The sequence below is a fragment of the Pagrus major genome, chromosome 6, assembly GCF_040436345.1.
Source record: "Pagrus major chromosome 6, Pma_NU_1.0".
Classification (NCBI taxonomy): Eukaryota; Metazoa; Chordata; class Actinopteri; order Spariformes; family Sparidae; genus Pagrus; species Pagrus major.
In genome coordinates this window covers 13,041,614-13,068,267 of record NC_133220.1, presented here as the reverse complement: position 1 = coordinate 13,068,267, position 26,654 = coordinate 13,041,614, and the positions used below count along the sequence as shown (strand labels likewise).

The following is a 26,654-nucleotide window of genomic DNA, read 5'->3' as shown; positions in this document are numbered from 1 at the left end:
TAAATAATTTTCTTTTGAGCGACTTATCGTAGCAGCTCTATTGCAAATCTAGACATTTTGGTTCCTGTGGCCGTTGCCTGCTCAGCCCAGTCAGAGCTGACCAATCAGAGCAGAATGAGCTTTTTCGGAGGGTGAAGAGGAGAGGTGCTGCAACAATTGAAAGCACGAGAAAAATAATGTGTCTTTCGAAACATTAAAGCATATAAACATTTTTATAAGACACCTGAAATAAAAGTATGAACCTAAAAACATAATATGAGACCTTTAAGATTGTTGCTGGTCAGGACGGTGCCGCACCGAGGAAAGTTTTAAATGGGAGTTCTCTTTAATAATGCTGTGTCATCATTATGCGAACTATATCGACAAGATGGCCGCTGCTGTCTACTCATCTGTTTTCACCTTTCATAATGAGCACAGGAAATCAAAACCTTACACAGCAAGTACTCTCTGTCTGCCTCAGGGGATAGCCTGCACTGTATACAGTAGGGTTGTACCGATCCGATCACGTGACTCGGAAATCGGGGCCGATCACGCCACTGAAGACTCGATCGGGACTCGGACGTTACGACCCGATCAGAGATCGGTTTTATATATATTTATTTAGTCATTATTTGTATTAGATTGTTGATATATGGGCTATTGGTGATTCAAAATAAAAAACATAAAATGAGTATTTACTACCACCGTTTACGACATGCGCATGCGCAGAAGACCAGCACGCCAGTTTGTTTTGAAGCGGAGTGGCGAGTTGTGGCGCACCATGTCTGCTGTGTGGAAGTATTTTAAAGTGAGTGACGAGAACGATGCAGTTGCAAACTGTCAGATATGTAAATTTGGGATATCGAGGGGTGGTAAAATATAATAAAAAATAAGGGACACCTTGGATAGTTTTCTTCGATCTTTTTAATTTTTTAAATGTATTATAAGAGTATCGGATCGGGACTCGGTATCGGCAGATACTCAAAAATCAAAGGACTCGGACTCGTATCGGGGGCAAAAAACCCTGATCGGAGCATCCCTAGTATACAGCATGTGGTAGGCCTGCACTGTTAGACCAGGATACTGTTAGTCCACACTGCTCTGCATAGAACGCTGCTTATAGGCTATAAATCATGCTCTTTGAGCTTGTGATTCCTTGAATATGTTTCATGCATGGTATGTTACATAAGCTTTTGCATACCTTGCCTGTGGCTTTCCACTGCATGGTAATCACTATGCATTTAGGCTCATAAACGCAATCTGCAAAGGTGTGTTTATGGCGTTTACACTGTAAAAAGCTGATGCCTGCAATGCTCATGTGCGCACTGGATGCGTGTTGTGAAGTTAAGGGCAGGGCTAGTGCTGGTTGGTTCTGGGATGTTTTCTCACTCAATTGTATAGTCAAATACTCTCACTGCATAGCAATCTGTAGCACTGCCCTTGAATGTATTTGTGTCTGTGTGATTATGTGCGTGTTTGGGGTGTTTTTGCGTGCATGTGATTTTTTTGTTTTGTTTGTGTGTGTGTGCTGATGAAGTGACAGAGTGATCGGAAATAAAAAGGTAACGCAAGTGCTGAATAAGAGTTAGAGAGAGATAACGTGATATTTGTTCTAGAAATATCCTGCATGAATAATCTACATCACATCCTCATTAGCAGACTCAAGTGTGGCAAAGACATTAAGCACGATACATAGCAATCAGCAGCCATAGTCATTTCCGAATATACATTTATTTCATCCTCTTATTTATGAGAAACCCTTTCCACATCACCAGTTGCGGCATTTATTTCAAAAGTAGGCGGCATATAGAAGCTAAAAATGACCCTCCAACATCAGAAAGAAGCTCATTTTATTAATTAACACACGCGCACACAATAGGCTGTGACTGTTGCAAACTGTTGAACAGATGTGACAGAAGAGAGATGTTAATGGGGGAACGACAGAATATCAAGGACTCACAGAGGTGCAGTGAGATGGTAGTGAAGTGAGGAGAGCGATAAAGACATGGAGTGAGACAGAGAAAGTGAGATTTGGAGTGAATCCTGTGATGAACCCCCGCTGCGACTGTGGGCCACAGTGTGATCCCCACTGAGCTGCACCGTATCTCCCTGGCAGGGACCACTTGTTGCAAATCATTAGCCGCTGATGGCTTTGCCACCACTCCTTCAGGCGGTGTTATGCGGCTGAAACCCACATGGAGTAGTACAGCACCGCACTCTAATTATCAGCTGTGTAATGTATAGAAAGATGGAGTCAGTAGAGTATAGTGGAGCAGAGCACAGGAGCCCTGGCTACCAAACACAACAGCTTAGTTCCATTAGTGCCGCTACTGAGCCAACCTTATCCAGTTATTATGTGTGGTACATCACCATGAGGTGATGTGATTTAACATGGCAGCCAATGTGCTGGCTCTCCCACTTGGCAGAAATTTATGAAACACTAACACTCACAAAATGAGGACCATCAGAGGAACTAGAGTGTGTGTGACCCCTGTGATCACATAAAACTTTGAAATGAAATGACTTTAGCATAAATGCAATCCATCTTTGGATCTTAGATTTGGATTTTATTGCAGTGTTTGAACTCTTTCGTCGGTGTTTTTCATGCTGAATTCTTTGTGAATAAAGATGAAAAGATACTTAAAGTCTCTCTCTCTCTCTCTCCTTCTTCAGAGCAGATACGGTGCTGCAGATCGAGGTGTGAGACTCTACAGTTCCCTGCCCATGCGCCCAAACCCTGACGGCAAGAGACTGCCCTCTACTGGGGTAAGACTCATCTCTCTTAGCCTTCTCACCCCCCTCACCCCTGCTCCCTCACCCCTTGGTCTCATCCATACCTACCTGTACGTGCCTACATTCAACCCATATCCATACAGTGAGAGCCAGTGAGGAGGCCTTCTCCTGTCTGCACAGCAAGACTGTCCAAACGCAGGATAGAGTGTCAGCTCAGAAGCAGTGCAGATTTTGACATTTGCAGTATTTCTTAGATCTTTTTTCACTAAACTATGCGCCCTTTGGGTGCACAGTAGCTGAGACTTCTTGATCCCGTAACAGAAAGCTTCTGCGCAGAAACAACTGTCAATGTCTGGACTTAAATCATGGCCAGGAATCAGTACAACTTAAACTTCACATCTTCTTCAGCTACCATGACTTCTTCCTCATCCTCAAACACCAAATCCAAGCATGCACCATCTCCAGTACGCACCCAGTGACCTCTGCATGCTCACCCTCATAGACCTGCTGAGTCCCCCGTCTTCAAATCATCATTGGCCACCGCAAGGCTCCCAATAAAACACCCATTTGACTTGGTGGTTTGTGTGGTATCTGCCTGGTATCTTGTCACTGAAGCGTTTCGCTGCGGCTGATAGGCCAACCAACCGTCTCCTATACTGTGTTTGTGTTCACACAGAACAAAGGCATTCAGTGGTTTTCTGGATTCTGCTTCTGACCTGATTTAGGTTGTTAACAAGAAAGGAAGGGCAAATGTTGATGAAGTGTAGACATTAAATTATTGTTGGATTTTTCCCTTTTTCCTACTTGTTCGGTTGTACAGCCACTGTGTTCGGACATCAAAGTTTCATTTTTCCACTATTTTATTATATAATTGTTCATGAAGAAAAAAGGGGAAAAAAACGACGAGGTTTATTGAAGTTTAGTGATGCAGCACTCGCAGCACTTTGACTTTGACAAAGTGCTGGAACAGTAAGTTTACTTTGTTTGTGACACCTTTCTTTCATTTTTTTTTAATAAAAAAAAAAGAGAAATCTTTTAGTATTGTGAAAATCATAATTAGAATCTGGCTTGCCTTGCTTTTATGCATTTATGCATTTATGTAACAAAGGGGAGAAAATGAAAGAACAATAGAGCGAAAAAGAGAGAATTTAATTTCATATGTCTCCCTTTTTCATGTTTCACTCCATGCAAGTGCTTTTTGAATTATCTCTTCCCTGCTCCAGGGCTCAATGAGAGGAAGAGTGGGTGAGCGAGGGAGAGACAGAGAGGGAGTGAAAGAGAGGGAGAGAGACAGACAAAGCGAAAAGCTGTGTAATATTGTTGGTGCGCACCTTTTTTAATTACAACAGAGATTGTATTGATGTCTCAGGCCACATGTCCTCAATCATTTATCAAGGGGGGAGAGTGCTAACAAAGCATTTCTAAGAAACCCATCCTCTCCCAGGGCCTGGAATCATACGTTATCTAAAGTGAATATTGTTAATGCTGCTCTGTGGAGAGACCCACTTACAAATCATGGGAATGACTTCCTTGTCAGTACATGCATGAGGTAGTAAAGATATATATCCACTTTCATGTGATCCTCTGTTGTGCAAATTAAAGTCTGCATCTAAATCTCAGTGTAGAAGTTGTTTATAAAAAGAAGGAGGGCCGTGTTAAAAATGATGGATAAACGTTAATGTAAGGGAGGAGGAACATTTTCTAAATTGTCTCACTCAAAGATCGCATCTCTCGCGCAGGTTAGAATTCATCATGATAAATAAATAAAACAGCAGCACAAAGGGAGACAATGTGTGCTATTTTCTCCCTCACGCTTTGGTTTGCTGTCATTTCCTTTTGTCTGTTATTACCTGCGTGTAGCGTCAGTACAGTAGCAGACTGTAGCTACAGGCTGCATGGAGAGGAGGAGACTATAAACCACTTAACATGCAGGAGGAAACCAGACGTTTTTCCATTGCACTTATCAGGTGCTGCGGTGAGAGCAAGTGTCAAGGTGCACCAGGTCTCTGCCCCCCCCCCATTCTCACCCCCTTCCTCCCCTCTTCCTTCCCCTGCACACCCCTTTTATTTTCCCCTGATCTCTATCTTTGTCTCCCTCCCCTCCCCTCCCCTGCCTCACCCCCACCAACACTCACCACCCTCAGTTCAGTTAAAAGTGGGCTTGGCACTTCCGCAGCGACCCCCCCCCCCCCTCTCTCTCTCTCCCTCCCCACCACCACCACCACTTCTTTTCTCTCTGTCAAACTAACCTCCAACTCCTGCTCGTTCACCTCTATGTTTCCTGTCAAGGTGCACTGCCCACCTCCCCTCAGCCCCATCCCCCCCCTCCCCCCAACCACCGTCTCTGCCCCCGCAACCTTTTCCTTTTCTTTCTTTCAACATCAATTATGGCTCTAAATGCCTACAGTTCATTTTTTAAAATGCTCGGTGCAGAGGGCGTGACCCCCAGCGCTCTGCGGTGATCTTGCCATCCCTGCATGTGCTTGAAAAGGGGAGGGGGGGAGATTGGTTGCTTTGAAGAGAATCTCTGCCCTTACATAGAGTGTACTCTTAATTTCAGTGCTCCTTGTTTGCAAAGACTTATTTTTAAGTGTGAGAGTGAATGAGTGAAATAATCAGTCCCAAAATCTCAAGATCACAGTATATTCTCTCCATTATTAGGTATGAATGTGTGTTAAGTGTGTTTGTTTTAATATGAGCACGTACCATAGACCAGCGCAATCAAGCATTACTCTTACTGACTTAAGCAAAAATCTAATAAGCACCTGGCCCCAGACGTAATTAGCTTAGCTTGGCATAGAGACTAGAAGCAGGGGGAAACAGCTAGCATAGGTCTGTCGAAAGTTTGAAAACTCAGCAGCGAGAATAGTTTGGTTTCAAGGGCCACTGTGGAGTTCACAATTAGTGTTGAGGTCTAACAGACATGTTGAATGCCCATTTTTTCCCATTAATGTTAATCCTGTTGGTTTGTTTGCATGATTGCACAAAAACTACTGAACAGATTTCCATGAAACTTTGATGGAGGATGTGTCTCGGCCCAGAATAGACCCCGTTAACTTTTGGTGCGGATCGGCATAAAGGGACAGATCCAGATTTTTGCAAGATTGCAAGATAACGTGTTTTTTTTTTTGTTTGTTTTTTACATTTTCATTAATTTCTCAGGAAGAAATGGATCTAGATGAGTACAATTTGATGCGGATCCAAATAAAAATCCAGATCTAGCTGATTTTGAATTGGATCAGGCTTGATTGGTGGATTGTTGGGCCGTGGCAGCGGTATGCATTCTACCGATTCCCATTCCAGTCTTCATCATAACACATATACAAATAAGACGTTTTTTTGGAACATTTTGAAACCGGCACCTCAACGTTGCTGCGTTTCTTTGCCCATTACAGCTGTGTGGATAATAGTGTGAAGTCATTTACCGTAATGTGTATCGCGTCATCCACATGCTCTGCATCTGCATGTGTGTTTGCGTACACAAGATCAACTAAAGCAAAGGGACAGCAATAAAATGTTGCTCCATAGTGGTATTGGTGTAATTTTATATGAAAGGCCTACCATTAAGTAAATCATCATAAAAATCATCTTATTCCACACTGCCTAAAGAAGTGTTTCATTTCATAGTTTCACCTGAATTTAGAAATGTTCCCACTAAAATTAAACATTCTGTGAGTTTAAATAGTGCGAGTAAGTTTGCAACGACTGGCCCACTGGCAGATCAGTCAAACCTATAAACATAGCTAACCTTCCTGCTGCATGCGTGCGGACATTCATTGCCATCTAAAGTGGAATGAGAGGACTCTATACACTGAAATTAAATAATGAAATCCAATGAGTGTTTAAGTTGATGCAATGACTCTGAGAGCTGCTGGAGTGGAGGGTTTGTTTTAGCTCCGGTTGGATGAGCATCAGCGTTTTCTTTGCAGGGAGTCAAACTGTTTGAGCTACCGGTGTAGTTGTTGTTATTGTTGTTGTTGTTTTAGCTCTACTGCCTTGACAGTGATACATAGGGTGAGGGTTCAGAGTCTGCTATAGTGCAGAGATGACAGGATCGTTTCAGAAACCATTCTCTTTCCCTCTCTCTATTTCCCCTTGGTTTCCCCATCTCTCTCTCTCTCTCTCTTTCTCTCTCTTGCTTTGTCTTTCTGTGTCTTTCTCTCTTTTTCCAAGCTGATTTGGAGTCTTGCATAGTCAATTATGTAGGGAGTGAGAGATGGAGTGGGGGCTCCGGCTTCCATATTTTGGTGTGATATTAATATTGCATGAGCGCAATTCTGTAGCGAATATCTAAGAGACTGCCTATTAAGGCAGCAGCAGGAGAAGAATGTGACAGACACACACACACATACACACACACACACGCACACACACACACACACACACACACACACACACACACACACACACACACACACACACACACACACACACACACACACTCACACACACACTCACTGTACATACATACATACGCAGACAGCCAGAGAACAGGGGTGAATCAGTCAGGATCAGGCACAGGTTGTTATAATTAGTGTTTTCCAGATTTATTTTGGTGGGATAATAAGAGTGACTCATTTTCCTGTTTAATATGTCATGTTTGTTTATCTTGACATGGCTCGCATCACACCGTACAGTGAGTGTGTTTGATGTTGGCAAGAACTGAGTGATGTTCCCACTGTAATTGTGCAAAGAATAGAATATTTTAACTAACCAACTGAATCAACAAACAAAACAGAGACACAAAACAAATGCCTGTTGTAAAAAGAAAAAAAAAAGAAAAATCTTTGCCAAGATAATTGTAATATTGCAAAGCAGGAGTGATCTATCTGATGGCAGGCTATTTATTTTCTGCTGCTGGGTGGGTATCAATGATGCATACAGGAAGTGTCAACAGTGACAGGCTGAGGTCCCCGGCGATGACGGAGAGGCCTCAGCGCGGACACTTGATGCTTTTTGGGTGCTAAGTGGCGGTGACACTGGATGGTCTGTGATAGACATCTCATTTCAAGCCACCACAGATTGTCAAAAGCTTCTGATTTTAGGGTGTCAGGGATGCCTGCCACATTAGAAGAGTTGGAGAACATGATATCACTTATGATTCGTTATAGCGGCTGTTTTGTAAACCACGAATAATTAATGAAGTAGTGTGCGAGGACGTGGCTGAAGTCAATATGAGAATATTAATAAGGCTCATAAGGATGAGGTATATCATAACATGGAAAGTGTATGTATGCAAAATTACATATTAATGCAGTGGAATGTGTTTAATATTTACTCATTAATACAGACACATTTCATAACATATTATTGGGCTGAAGCTAACGATTATTATTTATAGTTCCTCAGCTATCAGGCAGTCACAAGGATAAATGCTGTACATCTCTGCACACCACAGATATGTTGAAACACTATGCTTATGGTCCGGTTAGATTTCGGCACAAAAACCACTTGGTTGGGGTTTAGAAAAGATTGTGTTTGTCTTAAAATTCCCAGTTTGGTATCCAAAACCATGGCTGGAAAATGTCCCAGCATCTCCCCAAAAATATAAATTTTTGTTGCCACAAAGATGGCTACAAAATGTCCTGACGGTTGCTAAAATTACCCGGCTTGTCAGTTAAAGCGGTAAGCAAACAGTGGTCTCAAAGTTGTCTCGAACAGCTGTCTTGCCTAGCTGTCATGCCACTATATACATGTATTGTGGTAATGTTGATATGATACATATGAAACACACAAGTTTAACATTTAAATTTGCTCCGGGCAAAACTTTTTTATTTAGGTTGGGTTTGGGTACCAGTAAATAGTTTAGGTGCACCCAATAATACATTTTAATTACATTTCTGGTGCACTCATGCGACCAATTAAAATGTTTGGTCGCACTTGACAGATTTTTGTGTGCACGTGTGACCAAAACAGTCCAAGTTGATGTCTTCAAATGCCCTTTTTGGTCCAACCTACAGTCCCAAACCTAAAGATATACAGTAATTGTAATATAAAAAAGAGAAAAGTAGCCTAAAATTTGAGAAGATCAAATACAATCTTCTTCTACAATCAAATACAACAGATCACAAATACTCTTCGCTTTGCTCTGGAGGAGCTGAACTGGGCTAAATTGCATACTGTTCATAGCAAGTATTCCAACTGTATACCCAGGCATCCCTCTGTAGTTGCCAAATGAGGTAAGCTACCACAAATGTCCTGCACATCAAACATAATAATCAGCGGAGACTATTCCTCTCACAGGACATGGACTCAAACATGCTGAAGTGGTTTTCCTTTACAGTCTTTTCCCTCTTGCAGTAGGATTGCCAGACACTGTCAAAAAGCCCAGCAAGCCTGGGCCTGGTGTCGACACAGTCAGTTAGTCCAGGCCCAGAAGCATCACGCTGGGCCCGACGTCGAACAAGTGCCTGGTGACCTTACAACACCAGCCGGAGTTAAAAGAAGTCTTTAAAAGGCTGATTCTCCACAGTAATATCATCGCCCATGCCTCAAAGAGTCTGGATTAAGGCCCACTTTCCCTCGCTAAAATGTAACAAATGTGCGAAGAAACATCACAGAGCCAAAGCCAATGCGGAGAGAACAATGGAGGGAGGAAGGGGGGAGACGGAGAGAGGGCTAGGAAGAGGCAGAAAAGAAGGGAGAAAGAAAGAGAGGGAAACTCAACATCTTAACACCCCCCCCCCCCCCCCATCCCCCCTCCCTGCCACATATATCAATGTAGTTGGCTTTCTCTGAAATTCAAATGGCAAGAGGGAGAAAACAGATGAAAAAAAAAAATAGAAACCTCTGGCTTTGGAAGGGGAGGGGGGAGAGGGGGTGGTTGCTGAGAAAAAGACCTGCCATCTATGTATTAGTGCTCTGTAAATATTACATGAGCTCCACATTCGCTCAGTTGTTTGGCATTACTTCCACTGGATGGGTATATTATTTTAGAAACCATGCCTTGTTTATGGAGAGGCATGACCTACTTCCAGACACTCCTCTCTTTCTCTCTCTCTCTCTCTCTCTCTCTCTCTCTCTCTCTCCCTCTCTCACTCTGGTATTTTTTCTTTCTCTGCCCCCTCCATCCCTCCATCCCTCCCTCCCCCTCTCTCTTTTCCCCTTTACCTCCCTTTCTCTCCCTTTTCTCCTTCTCACACTCTCTCTCTCTCTCTCTCCCCTATCCACTCTCAATCTGCGAAATCTCAACTGGTTGTCCCTGCTGAACAATTACAAGGCAGAGAGACCCAAATGGAGATGTTTGTAGAAAACAACATGTGTATAATTAAGGTTTAATGAGCTCTTGTCAGGGTGGAATGTGCAATTAGATTGGTAATAAAAAATTCTGCCTGAATGCTCGTGGCAGAGGCTGGATGTGGAGTCAGCATGGCAGTGAATGAAAGAACAGTGAATTATTTTGAGCTCTATTGACAGAAGTAGACGGTGCTGGATGCTGCATTTAGATTTAAATACATGGTGAGGTCCCAAATACAGCAAGAAGGTTTTTTTCCTTTTTCCTGGTGGTTCTATATTATGTGTTATTACTGTACTTGTGCACTCCAGGTTCGTTTCTTAGGAAAATAGTTTTTAAACAGCTGAAGTTATGCTTTAGTGCTGCAGAAATGCAGCAAGAGGCAGTAATTGTGATTTGAAGGGAAAAGGTCATGAATGTCATTTTCTGCACAAATAGAAAAGGTTGAGCAGTTAAAAAAATTTAAAAAATAAGTCATTCTTGACTAGAGAGCATTCAGAGAGCACATACCTCCGCCAAGGCTGCACAAATACTCAAAATGTTTTATTTTAATGGAAAATATTTAGAGTTTTTTACATTTCTATCCAGATCTGAAAGTTCATCATATATCACAGTGAAAGACAATCATGCTGATGAAGGAATGATGTCTTGTCCTACCATAATAAGGTTGCCTGTTACAAAAATGTAAATGCACCAGACTCACTGAATTCATAATTATTACCTTGAATGGCTCTCAGTAAAGTGCATACCTCCGCCAAATTAATTCAATCAAGCCTAATCCAGTATCATATAAAAACAGTTAAATTCTCTAGATCCAGATTTTAACTTTGATATTATTGTGAATAATAATTTTATCAAATTGTACTAACTCATAGACCCTGGCCACCTATATACACCTGTTTTTTTCATCAAGATCCATGCATTATTCCCTGAAAAATTAGCGAAATATGTCAGAAAACGCAATCTCGCAAAGTTCAAGAAAAAATTCCTTGGTCCTGTCCCTTTATCCTGATTCACACCAAAAGTTAATCGGATCTATTCTGGGCTGAGACCCATCTTCCATCCAAGTTCTGTGGAAATCCGTTCTGCAGCTTTCTTGTAATCCTGCCGACAAACCAACAAACGGGCACCGGTGAAAACATAACCTCCTTGGTTGACGTAATAATTAATAATGTGTTTATCATGTTGCCGTAGAACCGGCTACAGGTGAAATTTAGCCTGCAACTACAGATTACTTTCATTATCAGCCCCTTTGTTGATTATTTTCTCGATTCATCAATGGATCTTTAAGGGGGAACAGTATGTAATATAATATCAGGGAACAGTGATAAACGTCCATAATATTTGCCTTGTTTGGTCCAACCAACGGTCCGAAACCCAAAAGATATTCAATTTGCTCAGTTTGTATCTACAAGCCAAAACCTGCAAATCCTCCCATTCAAAAAGCTGGAATCAGCTAATTAGCATTATATCTTGCAAAACAATAAGGAATGAAAACGATTAGTAGATTTTGGAAATAGTGGCAGAACATATTTCACCAACTCTTTCGGCTCTGAAATGTCGTCAGACTTCGCGGGTTCGCTCTGACCTCATCTACGTATTAGCAGTTGTAAAGTCTTTGCTAATGACCACATGGAAGTGCCGTCTGAAATTTAGCATCTCTTCCTTTTCACCAAATTTAATTGGAATCTGGTGGACATCAAGGGAAAACAGACGGTTTAGCCTGGTACCTATAGAAATTGTGTCCATATTGATCATATTGATTCTGTACCTCACGACTTCTCTCCAATGCCGGGGCAGAAATCAGCACTTGAAGTAGTGTGCCGTTGATGTTCAGGGTGTAACACGACTTGAGTTTATGTCTCATCACTACAATTAACGCTCACTTTTAACCATCTTAATCATAGCGTAATTTCCATGGTCACAATATCTTCTTCAATGTAACCATGAAAATGCCCAGGATTTAAAACACCTTGGGTGTCCCAGTGCACTGATAAGGATAGACAGACACAGAGCTGAACACATTTCCACAGTGGTAAATGTGACAATAGTATGCAAATAAGAGAATTTATTGAACATAATCAGCCCTCATTTGCTCTCAAATCGCTGCGGAGCATTTCATTCTAGGTCTGTGCTATTTCTGTGCCAGAGACTCACTATTTCATGGAAGGACACTTCTTCACCAGGCCCAGTGTCTTTTTAAATACTGCACTTGTGAGGGGAAAGAAAACAGGTATCTTGCTGCTCTCTTTTCCGCTCTACTCCTTTTTTTTCCCTTGACTTGGTGAAATTGCTGCTTGTGGGTCTGGTGGAGAGGATCCCCACACACACAAAAATGGTGTTTGGCTCTTTCTGAATTACTTGACTAGTCTCTGAAAGAGAGGGTCCTTTGTTGGCTTCCTCTGGGACTGCCCTTGAAAGGCTCCTATTGTGTGGTAAGCACTATGATATAATGCAAGTGGATTTAATAGATTTAATGGAACATGCAGACATGGTTCTCAAGCCCTCATGTGATGAGAAGCAGGCTGTTAGTGTATCTTAAAGAAATGAAAAGATATGTTAACGTCGCCTTGTTCCAGGAGCATGTGAAGATTTCTAGATATTCTGAAGAGAGAATCCATCGCATTTGTTTTGCTTTTGGTGTCTCGTGTTTTAACAGTTCTTCTCAGGTTTCTGTATCGCCCGATTGTCTGTTTCTGTGTTCCACCTGAGTTGTGTTGGAAGTCAAGGTTAGGCAGAGTGGGGGGAGTTGAATGTCAGCGATGTGTTAGCTTTGTTTTCATTGTGTTAACAGGAGCACAATGGTGCGATTGTGTGGCCATCTGAAACCCTACACCTACCCAGAGCTTTCGGGGGTCAGAGGTGGGGGAGATGTGTGTGTGTGCCTTTAGCCAGACGAACCATGCTTTTTGAAAGATCCAGAAACCAAAGAGTAATCCATCCAGCATCAAAAACCATTCTGCCTCACTCGCATACCAGATCTGCTCGTTCTTGTAAAAAGCTCTCGTTCCCCCAAATATAAATGATGCTTTCTTTTTTCCCCCTCTCTCTGTCTCTCTTTTTTCCCTTTGTTGCTTTGTGATCTGTCTCATTATTTTAAGGTGCCATTTGAGGAGTGGCCTGCCTCTCGAAAACCCCTCAGCGGGATGGACAAGACCATAAAGCCGAGCAATAAACCTGAGATGAATGTTATATCTTAACACTGATAGAGGCAATTAAGTCCATCATAAGCGAGAGAGGGAACACTCTTCTCTGGGGACTCATTCACTTGCATGGTTTAACATGATCCCCAGCTAAATGCCTTATTTTATTTCTCCTCTCAGCTCGCAGCTTACAGTCGAGCACAAATTGAGCTGATTTTTTTTTTTTTTCTCACACAATTTGGTCTTTCTGTCTGATCTGCCCTTTTCTGTCTGTCGTCATGTGTCTCTCCCTCTCTCCCTCTCCCTCTCTCTTACCCTCTCTAGCGCGCTATCTCTCCCTTTTCTCTCTCTCTCACCTCCCCATTTCGCCGTATTTGTCATGGTAATGTAAAAAATCTCAGCTGCTCCAATTCATTTCGTGCTCTTTCACTCGAGAAAGAAGGGCAATTCTGTTTTTTTTTTTTTTTTCTCCCCTCCGCTACTTTCTGTGTGTTGTGGTTTAAAGGTAATGAAGACCATATTTCATCTGCATGGAGTTATATGACTGGGCGTGGCCCGAGCAGGTCTGTTATGGGAAAATAAATATTATGGAAGGTCTAACTTTGTTATCTTTATCTCGCAGGGATCAATGTGTGTATTATTGGACAGGATACATTACACAAACACGTAGGCACGCATGCAGTGTGCACACATCCAGAGCCACATTGTATATACGGTATGCAAACATGCACACACACACACAAGGAACACATAAAGGTGAAATACACATGCAGCAGCAGCAGCAGAGATATCCACACATGCACACAAGCAATCCATATCTTCTTTACAGCGCACCATCCCCCACACTCTCTCTGCTTTGGTTATGCCTGTATGTATGTGTGAGTGTGCCTGCCAGCGAGTCACTGAATGCTCTAATGACCACAATCCTGACACAGGTATTTTGACTGCTGCCTCTTTCCATCGGCACATTGACTGACATGCGATTAGTTACGCTGGGGTGGAAAACTAGGGAGGCGCACACTGTAACCATGAAGAGAGACTAGGAGGAGGGTTAAGTCCTCTTCTCTCTTCGTCTCCCTCCTGCCTCATCTTTTCTTTAAATCTAAAACATCCCAGGCTGCAGTTAGCGCTCGTGCGATTTGGTATTCAGTACATACAGTAAAGCACAGCTGGGCTCACAGCGACCTTACGAGAAAAGCCTCTCGTGTAGATCAATGCAGGTTAGCTGCGCTGTAGCACAGAATGTAAAGTAACCGTCCTAGAAGGAATATAGGACCGGTACAACACAGATCTAAAATGTTTTTTGTTTTGTTTTTATGCAGGGATGCACCACCCCATTACTGAACTCAGTAAGTGGATGGTGCATTGGCCAGATTTTAAGTGATCCACATTAAATCCAGTTTATTTGTCAATGTTGGCATAAAAATTCCTATCTTTTTGCTATATGTAACAAATAATTCAGTCACAGCTGGCATGATGCATATTAATGTGTCACTTATCAGTAGATTTCCACATTATGAGGTAATGCAGAATTTGGGAAAAAGAGGGGAATGATATCTGATTAGTACTCAGTATATTGGCTAGGCCTGGGTAATATATCCATATCGCATCGTTAACGTGACAAAAGACTGTATGTGGTTTTAGATTTTGGATATTGTTGTATCATGATAAGGCATAAGTGTTGTGTTTCCTAGTGTTAAAGGCTGTTCTTCACTAAAGAGATGTAATTTTCTGAACCTACCAGACTGTTCTACTTGTTCTAATACTTACCTTTGCCACTTGGTCATTATATCCACATTACTGATTATTATTTATCAAATATCATGTTTCTTATATGTTGTACCAAAGTAAACCCAACAGTACTGTCGATATCAAGGAATTTGGTAAAAAAAATACTGTGATATTTGATGTTGTTGCCAAGTTGTCATATTTATGAAGTGCTTTGAGGAGATATCTGTATCTCTCGATACAGCCTGAAAATAATGTGGTGTTATTTTAATCAGCCAGAGTTTCGGAAGAGAAAGAGGTTCCAGAAGAAAAAAGAAAAGATCTATTTAACCTTATTTATTAGCTGTTAGTTAGACTAGTTATTGTTTTGGTTTTAATTTCTCATAAAACAATTTGCAGTTAGTTTAAAATAAATTTTGTAACATGTCCGCATTAAAATCTCTTAAGACGTTTGTTATGTGTTGTTGAGATGTGTACTTACAAAAACTTTAAAACATCATCTCATCCATGAACATTTTCTGCCTCAGTCACGTAGATAGATTCTCATCAGCAGTTGTGGTTGTTTAAAAATGAGGACAACAAGAAATTACACACTGTGCATTTAAGTAATTCAAGTGTGGCAGCACAACATTTGAATGCAATTTTATGTCATCAATTCAAACCATCTGGGACAAATAACAGAGTCAGTAGACAATAGGTTCCAGCTTCCTTATTTAATATCAAGGCTGCATGATGTGGTAGAAAAACCAAATCATGATTATTTTAACAGATAGCCTACTGCGTTCGCACTGTGATTTACAACTATGACTGTGAATCAGAGTGACCATTTCTGATTCATAATTTTCATTTTCACTAAATTCAGGAGGATCTTACATTTGTTGACGTCGGTACCACACAAACATGTCTTCTTACATCTGGAGAACAAGATTTGTAGGCCAGGGCATCCCTTCAGCGTTACAATAGCTCCCTATGATGCAGTTTTGTCACACATTTGTACCTTTTTCTAAATATTGCACACGCTATTCAATATGCAACCACTTCATACTCAGCACAAAATCATTAATGTGCAGCATGAAACACAAACTAGATGTTATGCATAGAATTGAAGCATGTCACATCATTAAAACTCTCAAGTAAAAGGTTTACTGTTCATTATTACAACTAAAAAAGGTTCTATGAAATCCTTCATTAAAGGAGACCTTTTCTTGAACTGTAAATAGATGTGAGTCCTCGTCTGAAGCCTTTGAAAAGCTACATTTCTGTTCTGCCGTGTTCCAGTCAACAGTTGTTCTATAACCTCTATGACTGTGGTGCACTTCCTGCATCAAACTGACATTGGTTTGGCTTTACGCAAACACAAAGCTATTTATAGCATCTCTCCCACTTTATTTTCTCCCTTCCATTCTCTCCCTCTCTCTATCTCTCTCCCTCTCATGTATTTGCATTTCTGCTATGCAAACAGGAGTGCGGTGTCAAGTGCGTCACTCGCACAGGCCTCACTCGTCCCTTCTCTTTCTCGAGCCTCAATCCATCTCAAAATTCTCTCTCCTTCGTCTCCTCCGCTCGACATGACTTCCCTTCTCCTCCCGTCTCACTGTAGCTTTCCACCTCTCTCCCACCTTCACCCTCTCCTCCTTCCCCCCTCTCCCACCCTCACCCCCTATCCCCCCCTCTCTCTCTGTCTGTGTTTTCCTTTGCTCAATTGTTTTGCTGTAGATTTGACCGCTATGATTAATGACCTCAAAGCCTCAGGAAAGCAAACAGAGAGAGAGAGACACGACAAGCTTGCCCTTCCCTTACAAACCTCCCTTTTTCTCATATGTCAGCTGCTCGTATGTTCACACTGCGCGCGTTATGACTTCTGCAAAAAGATAATATAAGTCAGATTACATTGGAGAGAGATTTTACGAGCACAAAAACTTGTCTGACTTCTGCAGCCGCCATCTTGCAGAGAGAACAGCGTTCCTCGGCCAGTGCTGTAAAGCTCCATGCATTATTAATTTATTCTTAGTGCATTCTTACTGTAGTTTCTTTGGCTTGTTAAGTAACCGTATACATTTTGTTATCATTAATCTCTACGAGTGCACTGCATGTACATTTTTTTGACCTCATTTCCTCACATTTCAGAGCTTCACAGCAGCAGGGACCACAGATGGAATGAACCTCAGAGGTCAAAATAGCCAGGTAGGCGGTAGGCGTTCTGGGTCTCGCTCAAGGAGACTTTGGCTCGGTGGATGCTGAAATATAGTTAAAGGATAAGTTTACCCAAAAATGAATACTCAGTTATTATCTTCTCACCAAGTTTCGTAGTCCCAAAAACATTTCTGGAGCTTCAAAGCAAAACAGCGTTGCAGAACTGAACTTTTTGTTGAAATCTCCCATAAGTAAGAACTGCTACTGTAGTAGTTGTTCAGCGCCAGGCTAATTGTTTTCCCCGGATTCCAGTCTTTTTGCTAAAGCTAAGCTAATCGCTGCTGGCTCCGGCTTCATATTTACAGTGCAGACATTAGAGGGTAATCAATCATTTCTAACTCTCAGCAATAAAGCAAATAAGTGCGTTTCCTAAAATGTTGTTCCTTCACATTGGAGCAAATTTGACACTATTAAACTCAAATTGGCAGACGGTAAGTGCAAACCCATGGTCACGCAGAGATTTGTTAGTCCCCTCCTGTAGTTCACTTAACTGGCCAGTTGTGAATAACAAAAAAACAGGAAATGATTATTTTACCTTTCCCCTCGATTTAGATATTGTTTGTTATTCTAACAACTCTGCCCTCGGTGACTCCTTCACATTGTGCTGCAGGAGCGCCACCACACACTTCACTTTGCTCTTTGACACTCTGCATAATTGTTTTTCGCTCACCCTGTTTTGCTCGTGGAGATCTGGTTTGCGGGACCCGTTCCAAGACACCATCACATCTGGCACGATGTGATTAGGACAGCATGTAAAATCATTTTCCAGGCCGCAATAAAGGAAGTGATTTCATTTTCATTGCAGAATACAATGATTGTTCCTCCTGCAAACTAACAGTGCTATCAGGCAGAAATCATTGCACTAGAAGTTCCATCAGAGGCGAAATGATAACGTGGAAATGGCATTGGGGCTTCAAATTGAATAATGTTGTAAGGAAGTGACTTAGTATTGTGGTTTGTTTTGGTGCTCTTATTGTGTAAATGTATAAAGATAGAGACAAAATGCAAGAGAACTGTATTGGAGAGGAATCTGACTGTAATGTTCAAGACAAATCCCTAAAAGGATTCATGTTGAACAACCCTTATGACTGCAGTACAGTAAATTTGGTCCCTGGAAAATATGTCTTATTACACATGGTGAAACACGACTGGAAAAAAGATTGTGGCTCATTTCTGGTCCCAGCCCACAACTTGAGGAACACCCCGAGTAAGTCACTGTAGGCACATATCCATCCCGTTACGTGACCTTACAGTAGCAGCGGTAATTCATCTTAGCCACTACTAGCTGTCTTGAGGTGTGTTTTGTTTCCTCATAAATGGCTGGTGCCATATAGTGTCAGACAGAGAAGCAGGGAAGGCCTCTGGGAGTGTGTGTGTGTTTTGGTGTGTGTATATATATGCCTGTGTGTTTCAAGCTGCGGCCTCTGGCTGTGACCCCAGTGTTAATCACACTACAGCCAGAACAACCACAGGCTCTATCGCCACTACTGCTGCTACAACCCTCCTCCTCCTCTCTGACTCCGTTTCTCCTTCATTCATGCTCTCTGTCCTTACTTGTACTTACTGTTTTTATTTCTCTCCCTCCCTCTCCCTCCATACATACAGTATCTTTCTTACTGTACCACCCACTTGCACATGATCTCTACCCACTCCTTCATCATTAGCTCAGGGGTACACCCCCGTCTTTCTCATCCCTGTAACCTCAAACCGTCACCTCTCCTCTAGCCTATGCCTCCCCTTTAGGCTTCTTGAGCTCGGTGTTTCTGAGCTCTGAATTAGAGGGGCTGCCCTGTCCTTGTTTCAAGAGCCAAAGGATGTTCTCGCTTCCTAGATGCTGGGTGGTTTTAGATCACTAACTGCTTGGCCGGTAGCTGGGTGTTGATTTGTGATTGTTATTTTGGTGCTGATCGGGTAAGGTGACTGGCTTAATAAGAAAAGGGCGGCAAATAACTGACATTTGCGTTTTCTATGACTCTGCTCTAGTTGTTTAGTTTATAAAATGGTTAAAGGGGTCAGTGAGAGCTTCCCAACAGCAAAGATGACTTCCTCACATGTCTCAGAGAAATAACAGTTTGGATGGTACGACATCTATGTATTGTTGCACAGATATCTACTAAAGATAGAAATGCTAACCAGCTAGCCACAACATGTTATGGTCCAAAGATCTTTTGATAGCGTTGTAAACACCAACACTTCCCGACTGCTACAGTCCAAACTGCTAGCTGCACAATTAACTGAGCTAACTAGCTAATGGCAGCTACAGTTAGCGGTAAGTGTGATGATATGCTGCCCCTTATTGGTTTGGAGTATGAAGTTGAAAGGTGGCCAATTCTTTAAGTTAGTAGTTCACAACTTAGCGATTCATCAAAAATCGTTGAGGCTTGAGTAGGAAACATCTTCTACGTGTGGCTCTGAAATTTCAGGGGTATCAGCCTGTATTGTAATTGATGATCAGTACAGAGTTCTAATCACCTCGACCTTTCTAGAGATCTAGAAACCTGCATTACAGCCCAAATGAGGTCAATCGGAGCAGGAAGCATGAACCTCCTACAACCAATGAAATCACCTTCTCTTTGAGTCTGAACAGAAGTAAACACTGAAAGTAGGTCCCTGGAATTCCCTCTCGTTGTTCTAGCGAACTGCATGGCACAGCAAATCAATTTCTGGGTCAACTCCCGACTGACTCACCTGTCATATGTCGTTTGATTACATGAATGTTGCCTTTGATTTGATTTGACTGGCAAAATTTGCTGGCTGGCTAACGAGATGGCCGTCGGTGCTCTGAGTGTTGTGATTATCACTCTGTTGTTGTGCCTTTGTCGCCTTGTGACACCCGTGGAATCGCAGCAGCGCCGAGGTGTGTGCACACTTACACACACGCAGACTCAGGCTGTAGGCGAGCTGAGACGAAGAGTGCGAGTTACACAAGCTTTGACAGAGCCTAATTATATGTGTCTCTAATGAACTGTAATTACTGACATCCACCAGAGCATCGAGGTCTATAAGCCGAAGACTCGCAGTCATTAGGCTGCTGTGTTACACTGTTTCTTTATCTCCACTGACTGACTGAAAATCTCTGTTTTCGGTCCCTGTTGTGATGTGTCGCTCTCTCACTGACTGTTTTCTCAACCCCTCTCTCTCTCTCTCTCTCTCTACAGTTTGATGGTGACAACATGTACATGAATGAAAACAACCATGAGTTCCTCCCGCCAAACCAGGTGAGTTCAAATTGCCCCTAATGGAATACCTGCTCTCTTCCTGTTATTTCCTCCGTTCCTGGTGACTGTTGCCTGAGTTGTCGCAGAGCAATTTTCCTCCCACCAGTGTTCGAGCTCGCGCGGACGACAAATTGCTGTTACTGAAACGACTACAGAGTTATGTGACATCAGCCGAAAGCAAAGGGACTGAAATCTTTCAAAAAGTGCTCCAATTAGTTCAACCTTTTCTTTTTACGCTGACAGATGCAACATAAAACTGTCCTCAACAGTGCACTGTTTGGGGGAAATATTCCTGTAGAGTGATTGGAGTGTTAGCGATCCCCCTGTGGAGGAAACATTCACACATTACTTCTAGTACTAGAACCAGGAGTCGAAAAGCATTCAAATAACTGCCTGCTAAGTTTTTATAGTAGTTGTGTTCATTTGTATCACCATTGTTTTTTGACTAGGCAACAACGACTCTTCCTGGCGTCCATATTAAAATAGTATTAGATGCATATTAGTTGCAACCTCAGTTGCCAACTCACCTACTTCTCGTGTTACACTGGACACAAACAATGGTCGCCTGACTGAAAGTCATGTGCATTTAAACCCGACCATCCGTCCCCTCCTCCACTTTTTGCTCTGTATACTACTTTTCCTTACTTCCTCCTTTGCCGCTGTAATAATGACTAAAGCCTCTAGAGGTCGCCGAAATGAAAACGTAAATATGGTCGTAATAAGATGACTTCAGAGTCGACCTATATGGTCAATTTTCTGATGATGACTTTTTCTTCTATACTCGATTTATTTTTTATGTCGCCCCCCCTTTCCCTAGCAAGCTATGATGTAACGCGTTCTACATTTAAAACATAGTGCATTTGTAATGATCCATAATCGCACACAGTGTGGATCATACCAGGCCTCTTTTCCATTCAACTTCATACGAGCCAAAATGCTTCCATACGCTAGCTTTTAAGCTTTAAGTGTACAGTTTAGATAACTAAATTTTGTAGATAAGTTGTTATGGTTCTTCTGTAAAAAATATACATTTGTCATTGGAGTCTGTCCCAGCATGCATTGGGCAGAAGGCACTGAAACACCCTGCATACGTCGCTAGTCCGTCACAGTCTACGTCAGGCTGTCATAATGACATGTCTTCATTCAGTCGGAGGAAACCAGAGATCCCAAACCAGCAAAAATATCCAAATTCCAGACAGAAAGTGCTGGGCCTTCTTTCTGTGAGGCCACTGTGTCAGCCATTAAGCTAACTCTGCCATCATAAAATTCAAATTCACTATATTCCAATTATGCAATCATCCCCTGCGCACACAATTTTCACTTCGGTAAAAGCCAAGCAGGAAACGCTGCTTCATTCTGAGTGAGTTTTGGCCTCATTGCAAAGGATTTATTAAGTTAGAATGGAGGGGGAGTCGGCACTCTTCGACAGTACATGGCAACCATGCCAGATCCACTGTAGCACAGCTGGTCACGAACAACTGGGAGACCATATGGTTGTGTTTGGACAGGGGGATTTGTGGAGTTTGGGAATAAGCCCATCTGACATACACAGGGGAGCAGGGAATTTGTCCCTGTCAATTGCAATTATTAGAACCGACCCATAGGCTACAGTAGTTCTGAGTTTCTGTTGCATTTGCTGTTTTGCTTAATTTCTTAATGCTCTGGTTTGTTAAAGTATGGCTCAAGGCCCAGACTGAGAAACTAGAGCTGGAGCTGCTTATGCTGCTTCTTGTGCATGATTCCCTAAGTTCATTTAAATAACTCTGACAACAAACATGTCTGTCACCAAGTGATTTTCGGGATGATAGTGCTGTTATCTGACAAATTCCTCATGCTGGTTTCTTGGCTGTCTTAAAAAAAAAAAGAAAATATCTTAAGAACCACTGCTTTTATCGCCCATTTTGATTCAGCACATGTAGTTTTTACTGCACCGCTGATTGACTGATTACAAGTCGTGCTGATGTGCGCAGTGTTTTTTGCTGAATTACTGAGGGACAGATAAAACATCGCAATTGTGCCGTGGAAGATAGGGAGAGAAAGGTGGGGATCAAGTAGGCACGAGAGAAAGAGAAAGAGAGAGGGAAACAGCGTGATGGGATGAGAGACGATTTTGCTTTGCTCTGTGTTATACTTTGTTTACTCAAGATCTTCTCATATTTGACATGTGCCTTGCTCTATTCTCCGCTTCACCAAGTTCAGCCTCTCCTTCCCTCTGACAGCTAGAATCAGGGAGGGCCTAAGGGGTGGACACACACTCCGACAACAAAACATAGAGATGGGAGAAATATAAAAATCATTTCAAGTACGTGGTGTTCACACTGGAAAAGTCACAAAGTATTCTCCTAAAAGTCAGTGCGCATACTGAAAATGCTTAAACTTGGAGGGCGCTGTTGATGTACTGTTGCCCCACAATGCACAAAATGCGGATGATGGATGTCGAGGAAGTTTTAACGATATGATATGTAGCATTTCTGCATTAAAACGTCTAAAAACAACTAAACCTGTTGTGTACAAATGTGAAATGTTCAAACCCAGAGAAATCTGCAGTTTTTCTCAAGGTAACGGTGCATTTTAACTGGTTGCCTGACAGATGATACATCAGAGAGTGAGGAAGGAAGCAAATGTGTCTAAATGTTGGCTGGACAATATGGCCTTAAGGTAATATTCCAATATTTTTTGCTATTTCAGGGTACGCAATATATTTCTTGATATTCTGAGGTCGACTGATTCAAAATCTCACAGTATTTTTGACCCGATACCTCAATACTGGTATTGCAACAACACTGAAGAGACACAGTGAGATTTTTGATAAATAATCATCAGTAATGTGGACATAATGACTAAGTGGGTAAAGGCAAGTAGTAGAACAGTAGAAGCAGAAGTCTTGTAAATTCAGAAAATGACATCACTTTACTGTAATGCAGCCTTTAATGGCTTTATTGTACATATGCAGCTAAAAGACTGACAGGAATTGGGCCACAGGTCAGTTTTAAACCCTGGGCCGCTGCGGGGAGGACACAGCCTCTGCATGGGGGGGCAGGCTTTACCAAACTGAGCTACCAGGCTGCCCCAAGTCTCCCAAATATGTGCTTGTATACCGCATACTGTGTTGTTTTTGCAGTTAGAATACAAGAAAACTAAATACCGAACCCATTTGTACAGGACATTATACAGTATGTCGTCAGATGCCAGTCAAACTGTGACTGTAGAATCCAACTGCCAAACAAAGTGACAGCAAAATGTTTAACCAAAATATTTAATAAATGGTTTCTGAGATGATTCTGGAGCAGTTTTTACCACCACCCACCGTTAGCTTGAAATTTTGTCCAGCTGTGAGCAGCTTCTCCCATTTCTTTGTGCACTTCATTGTGGGAAAATACCGCACGATCCAGCACGCTCATAAACAAACGGTTCTTCAGTATGCACACTTTATTTTGTTGCTCAAAAGCTGCTCAGAATTAGCGCGCTGCAGTTTTACTCGTGTCTATAAGTGTATGTGTTGCATGATTTTCTTAGAAATACAAACTGGTAAAAGCGGATTGATTTCTTCTCTGCTTACTGCAAGAAAAAAAAAAAGTGTATTATGACAGTCAGTATATATAGTACATATTTTATGCAAGTGAGCCCGGTTCATTGGTCGGGTGTTTGACTGATTAAAGCGAAGCTTAAAAATACATTTAGAAACTGTAAATGTGTTTATGCTTGTGTTGTTTGCGAGTGCTGGGATAAAAATGGACTTGGTAAGAAGTAACAGAGGGATGAGATTGCTGCGGGGATAATTTTTTATTAACTAGTTTTATTCCTGAAGAAAGAGTACATACAGTCGCTGTATTATTCTCAATATATTCCATCTTGAAGAAAAACAAATCATACTGCCTAAAGCTCGCTTTTCTCTGCTTGCTGCTTATTATCTCACTTTACTTCTCTATCTTTCTCTCCGACTCCCCCTCTTTTGCTCTTTTTCTCACTCTTTTTCTCTTCTTCTCTCTTACCCCCCGTTGCATTTAGATGCATTTGGGTCAGTGGTTCCGCCTCCAAACAGTGTGAAAGAGTATTTCTCAGTGCTCTCACTTCAGTTCCTCCACGTTATCACTCTATTTAATCTGGATCACCTATATAAATACATTTTTCATGTCATATTCATATAGGACAGGGCATGGTTCTGTAGCCACATCAAATAGTGAGACGCTTAGATGGGTATGTTCTCGTGATGAGTCACAAGGAAACGGGGTCAGTGCCATTGTCATATCAATGTTCCCATGAGCATCGTAGTCTGACCCTGCTTAGTTCTCTGCAGTGTTTCTTCCAGTCTCTCTCTCTCCCCCCCAGCGGAGTGACAAAGTGTTAGTGATTCAATGACAAGGTCACGGACCCTGGTCTTGGCATCAACAAGCTCTTTGTCTGCCCCTGTGGCCACTGACCATTGTCGTCGCAACAATGCAGAAAAGAGTATCAAACAACGAGAAGCTCCGGCCTGTTCCGGTGTCTTCGCTGAGGTCTGATCTGACCCCGGAGCACACTAACAGGATCTCCACAGTGGGAAGTGGAAGAGCGAATTCACGTAGAGAGCCTTTTTTTATGCCTTTTCCGGTTGTCCATCCACGTGTCCCGATGTTGTGATCACAATAACTCAAGAAAGCCTTGAGGGAGTTTCATCAAATTTAGCAGAAATGCTCACTTGGACTGAAGGTGAACCAATTAGAATTTGGTGGTCAAAGTCAAAGGTCAAGGTTACTGTTACCTTACAAAAAATATTTGCTGTTAAATCAAGAATTCATCGATTAATTAAAGCAAAGGCGTTCTGCAAAAAACCTTTTCTGGATGTTGATCAACACCATAACTCAGGAACAGGTTGTGACAAAATTTCACATTTGCCCTGATACTGAATTGTTGACACTAATCTTGGGTGTCCACCTTGAAACTGCGGTTATTGTGTAGATCTTCTGTCCCGTTGGGTTGAAGATGTATGTGAAGCATCCACATTTTATAACTTGTAGGTTCTTTGCAGCAACATCTATAATTGAAGCATTGTCTGGCCGAGCGTTTGAACACATAGGAGGAGTTGGACTGTTTTTTGTTTCTCTCAATGAACTTGCACGCTGAAAGACTAAAAACAAGTACAGCAAAGCTTTACAAAGTCAAATCAGTTTCATTTAGATATCCCTATATCACCCATTTAAAAATTTACTTCGCAGTCAAACGAGCTCCTCTTTCTTTGGAAAAGGAACAACTCCCATTAAAAGGGCAAAACGCAAAAAGAGGAGGAAGAACTATCTTCTCTTTCTGAAGAGGGCTTCAGTGTTGTGAGACCAGTCCAGTTTTTTATTGATTTGGATACCAGGGTACTTGAGTGCACACTTCCTCTGCCGGGGTAACAACCATCACAGGAGGGCTTCCTGTTCTTTTGGTAGTCCACCACAAACTCATTGGTTTTGTTAATATTGAGCTTCAGGTGGTTGTCGCTGCACCAGGTACTGAAGCTCTCTATCAGTCCTCCGTACTCCTCTGAAGAAAGAAGAAATTATTCAATGGATCAAACATGTCAGTATAGTGTTAAAGTCTTCACTACATGTCAGAGTCTGGACAGACGCGGATATAAAACTGCAACTTGACTGACTGTCGGAGGCATACAACCACAATTTTAGTCTTTATTATAAAAGTGTGAGTAGACCTTCACCTGAAGTGGGATTTCTCTTGCTAATACTCTACAGAACAGAACAGAAAAGAGCGATGTGATCAAAGATAATGCACTGTGGAGATGCCTTCTCATGGCTCTGCAGCAAAGTGAAAGAAACAGTATACTTCATCAGCACTTTACCTTGACAATGCTTTGCTTTGATGTCTTTCTCCCTGACTTATGAATTCATTTAGCAGAACTGCTGTTTGAGAGAAATATGTCAAAGAAAAAAAAAACGAACACGAGGAGGAAATGGAAGTGTGTGTGTGTGTGTGTGTGTGTGTGTGTACGTCTGTGTGTTGGGAGGGATGGAGAAACTGCACAGGGGAATAATTCGGCTAATGGAGTGACTGTTTGGATATTCAGCAGAAGTAGGAACGGAGATTATGATCTTGCAATTAGCGTAACAAGGTTTTATTGATTGGCTGCCGCTGTAGCGTCTTTGCTGCCAAGACGCTGCATGTGGTTTTAACATGCACAGTGTGTGTGTAGCCCAGCCAGTCACACTAGTCCTGCAACTACTACCAGAGCAGAATCCAGCTCTGCGTTACCATCGAGCTGTGGCCATTTCCCGAGCATCAAAGCTGAAATATTATGGATTGCCGAGTTGAAAGGGTCTGTTTGAATGCCTGATGATAAAGTGGACTACATTTGCATTTTCCGCTCACTTTTAAGTTAATGCATTGCCCTCCTTCCTCTTTGAGCAAAATGCAGGTATGAAAAGGCGGCTTCTGGTAACGAGTGATTTG

The 26,654-nt window shown here is 42.0% G+C and overlaps 1 protein-coding gene across 2 annotated transcripts in view; it reads left to right on the top strand.

The window, feature by feature from the left end:
- tox2 (TOX high mobility group box family member 2) overlaps positions 1 to 26,654 on the top strand; it is a 111,281-nt gene that overhangs the window by 35,521 nt on the left and 49,106 nt on the right. For both annotated transcript variants that reach the window (XM_073468402.1, XM_073468400.1), the window contains exons 2-3: positions 2,653 to 2,745; positions 20,169 to 20,228. In XM_073468402.1, coding sequence (XP_073324503.1) covers positions 2,653 to 2,745; positions 20,169 to 20,228 — 153 coding nt within the window. The remainder of the gene's footprint in view (positions 1 to 2,652; positions 2,746 to 20,168; positions 20,229 to 26,654) is intronic.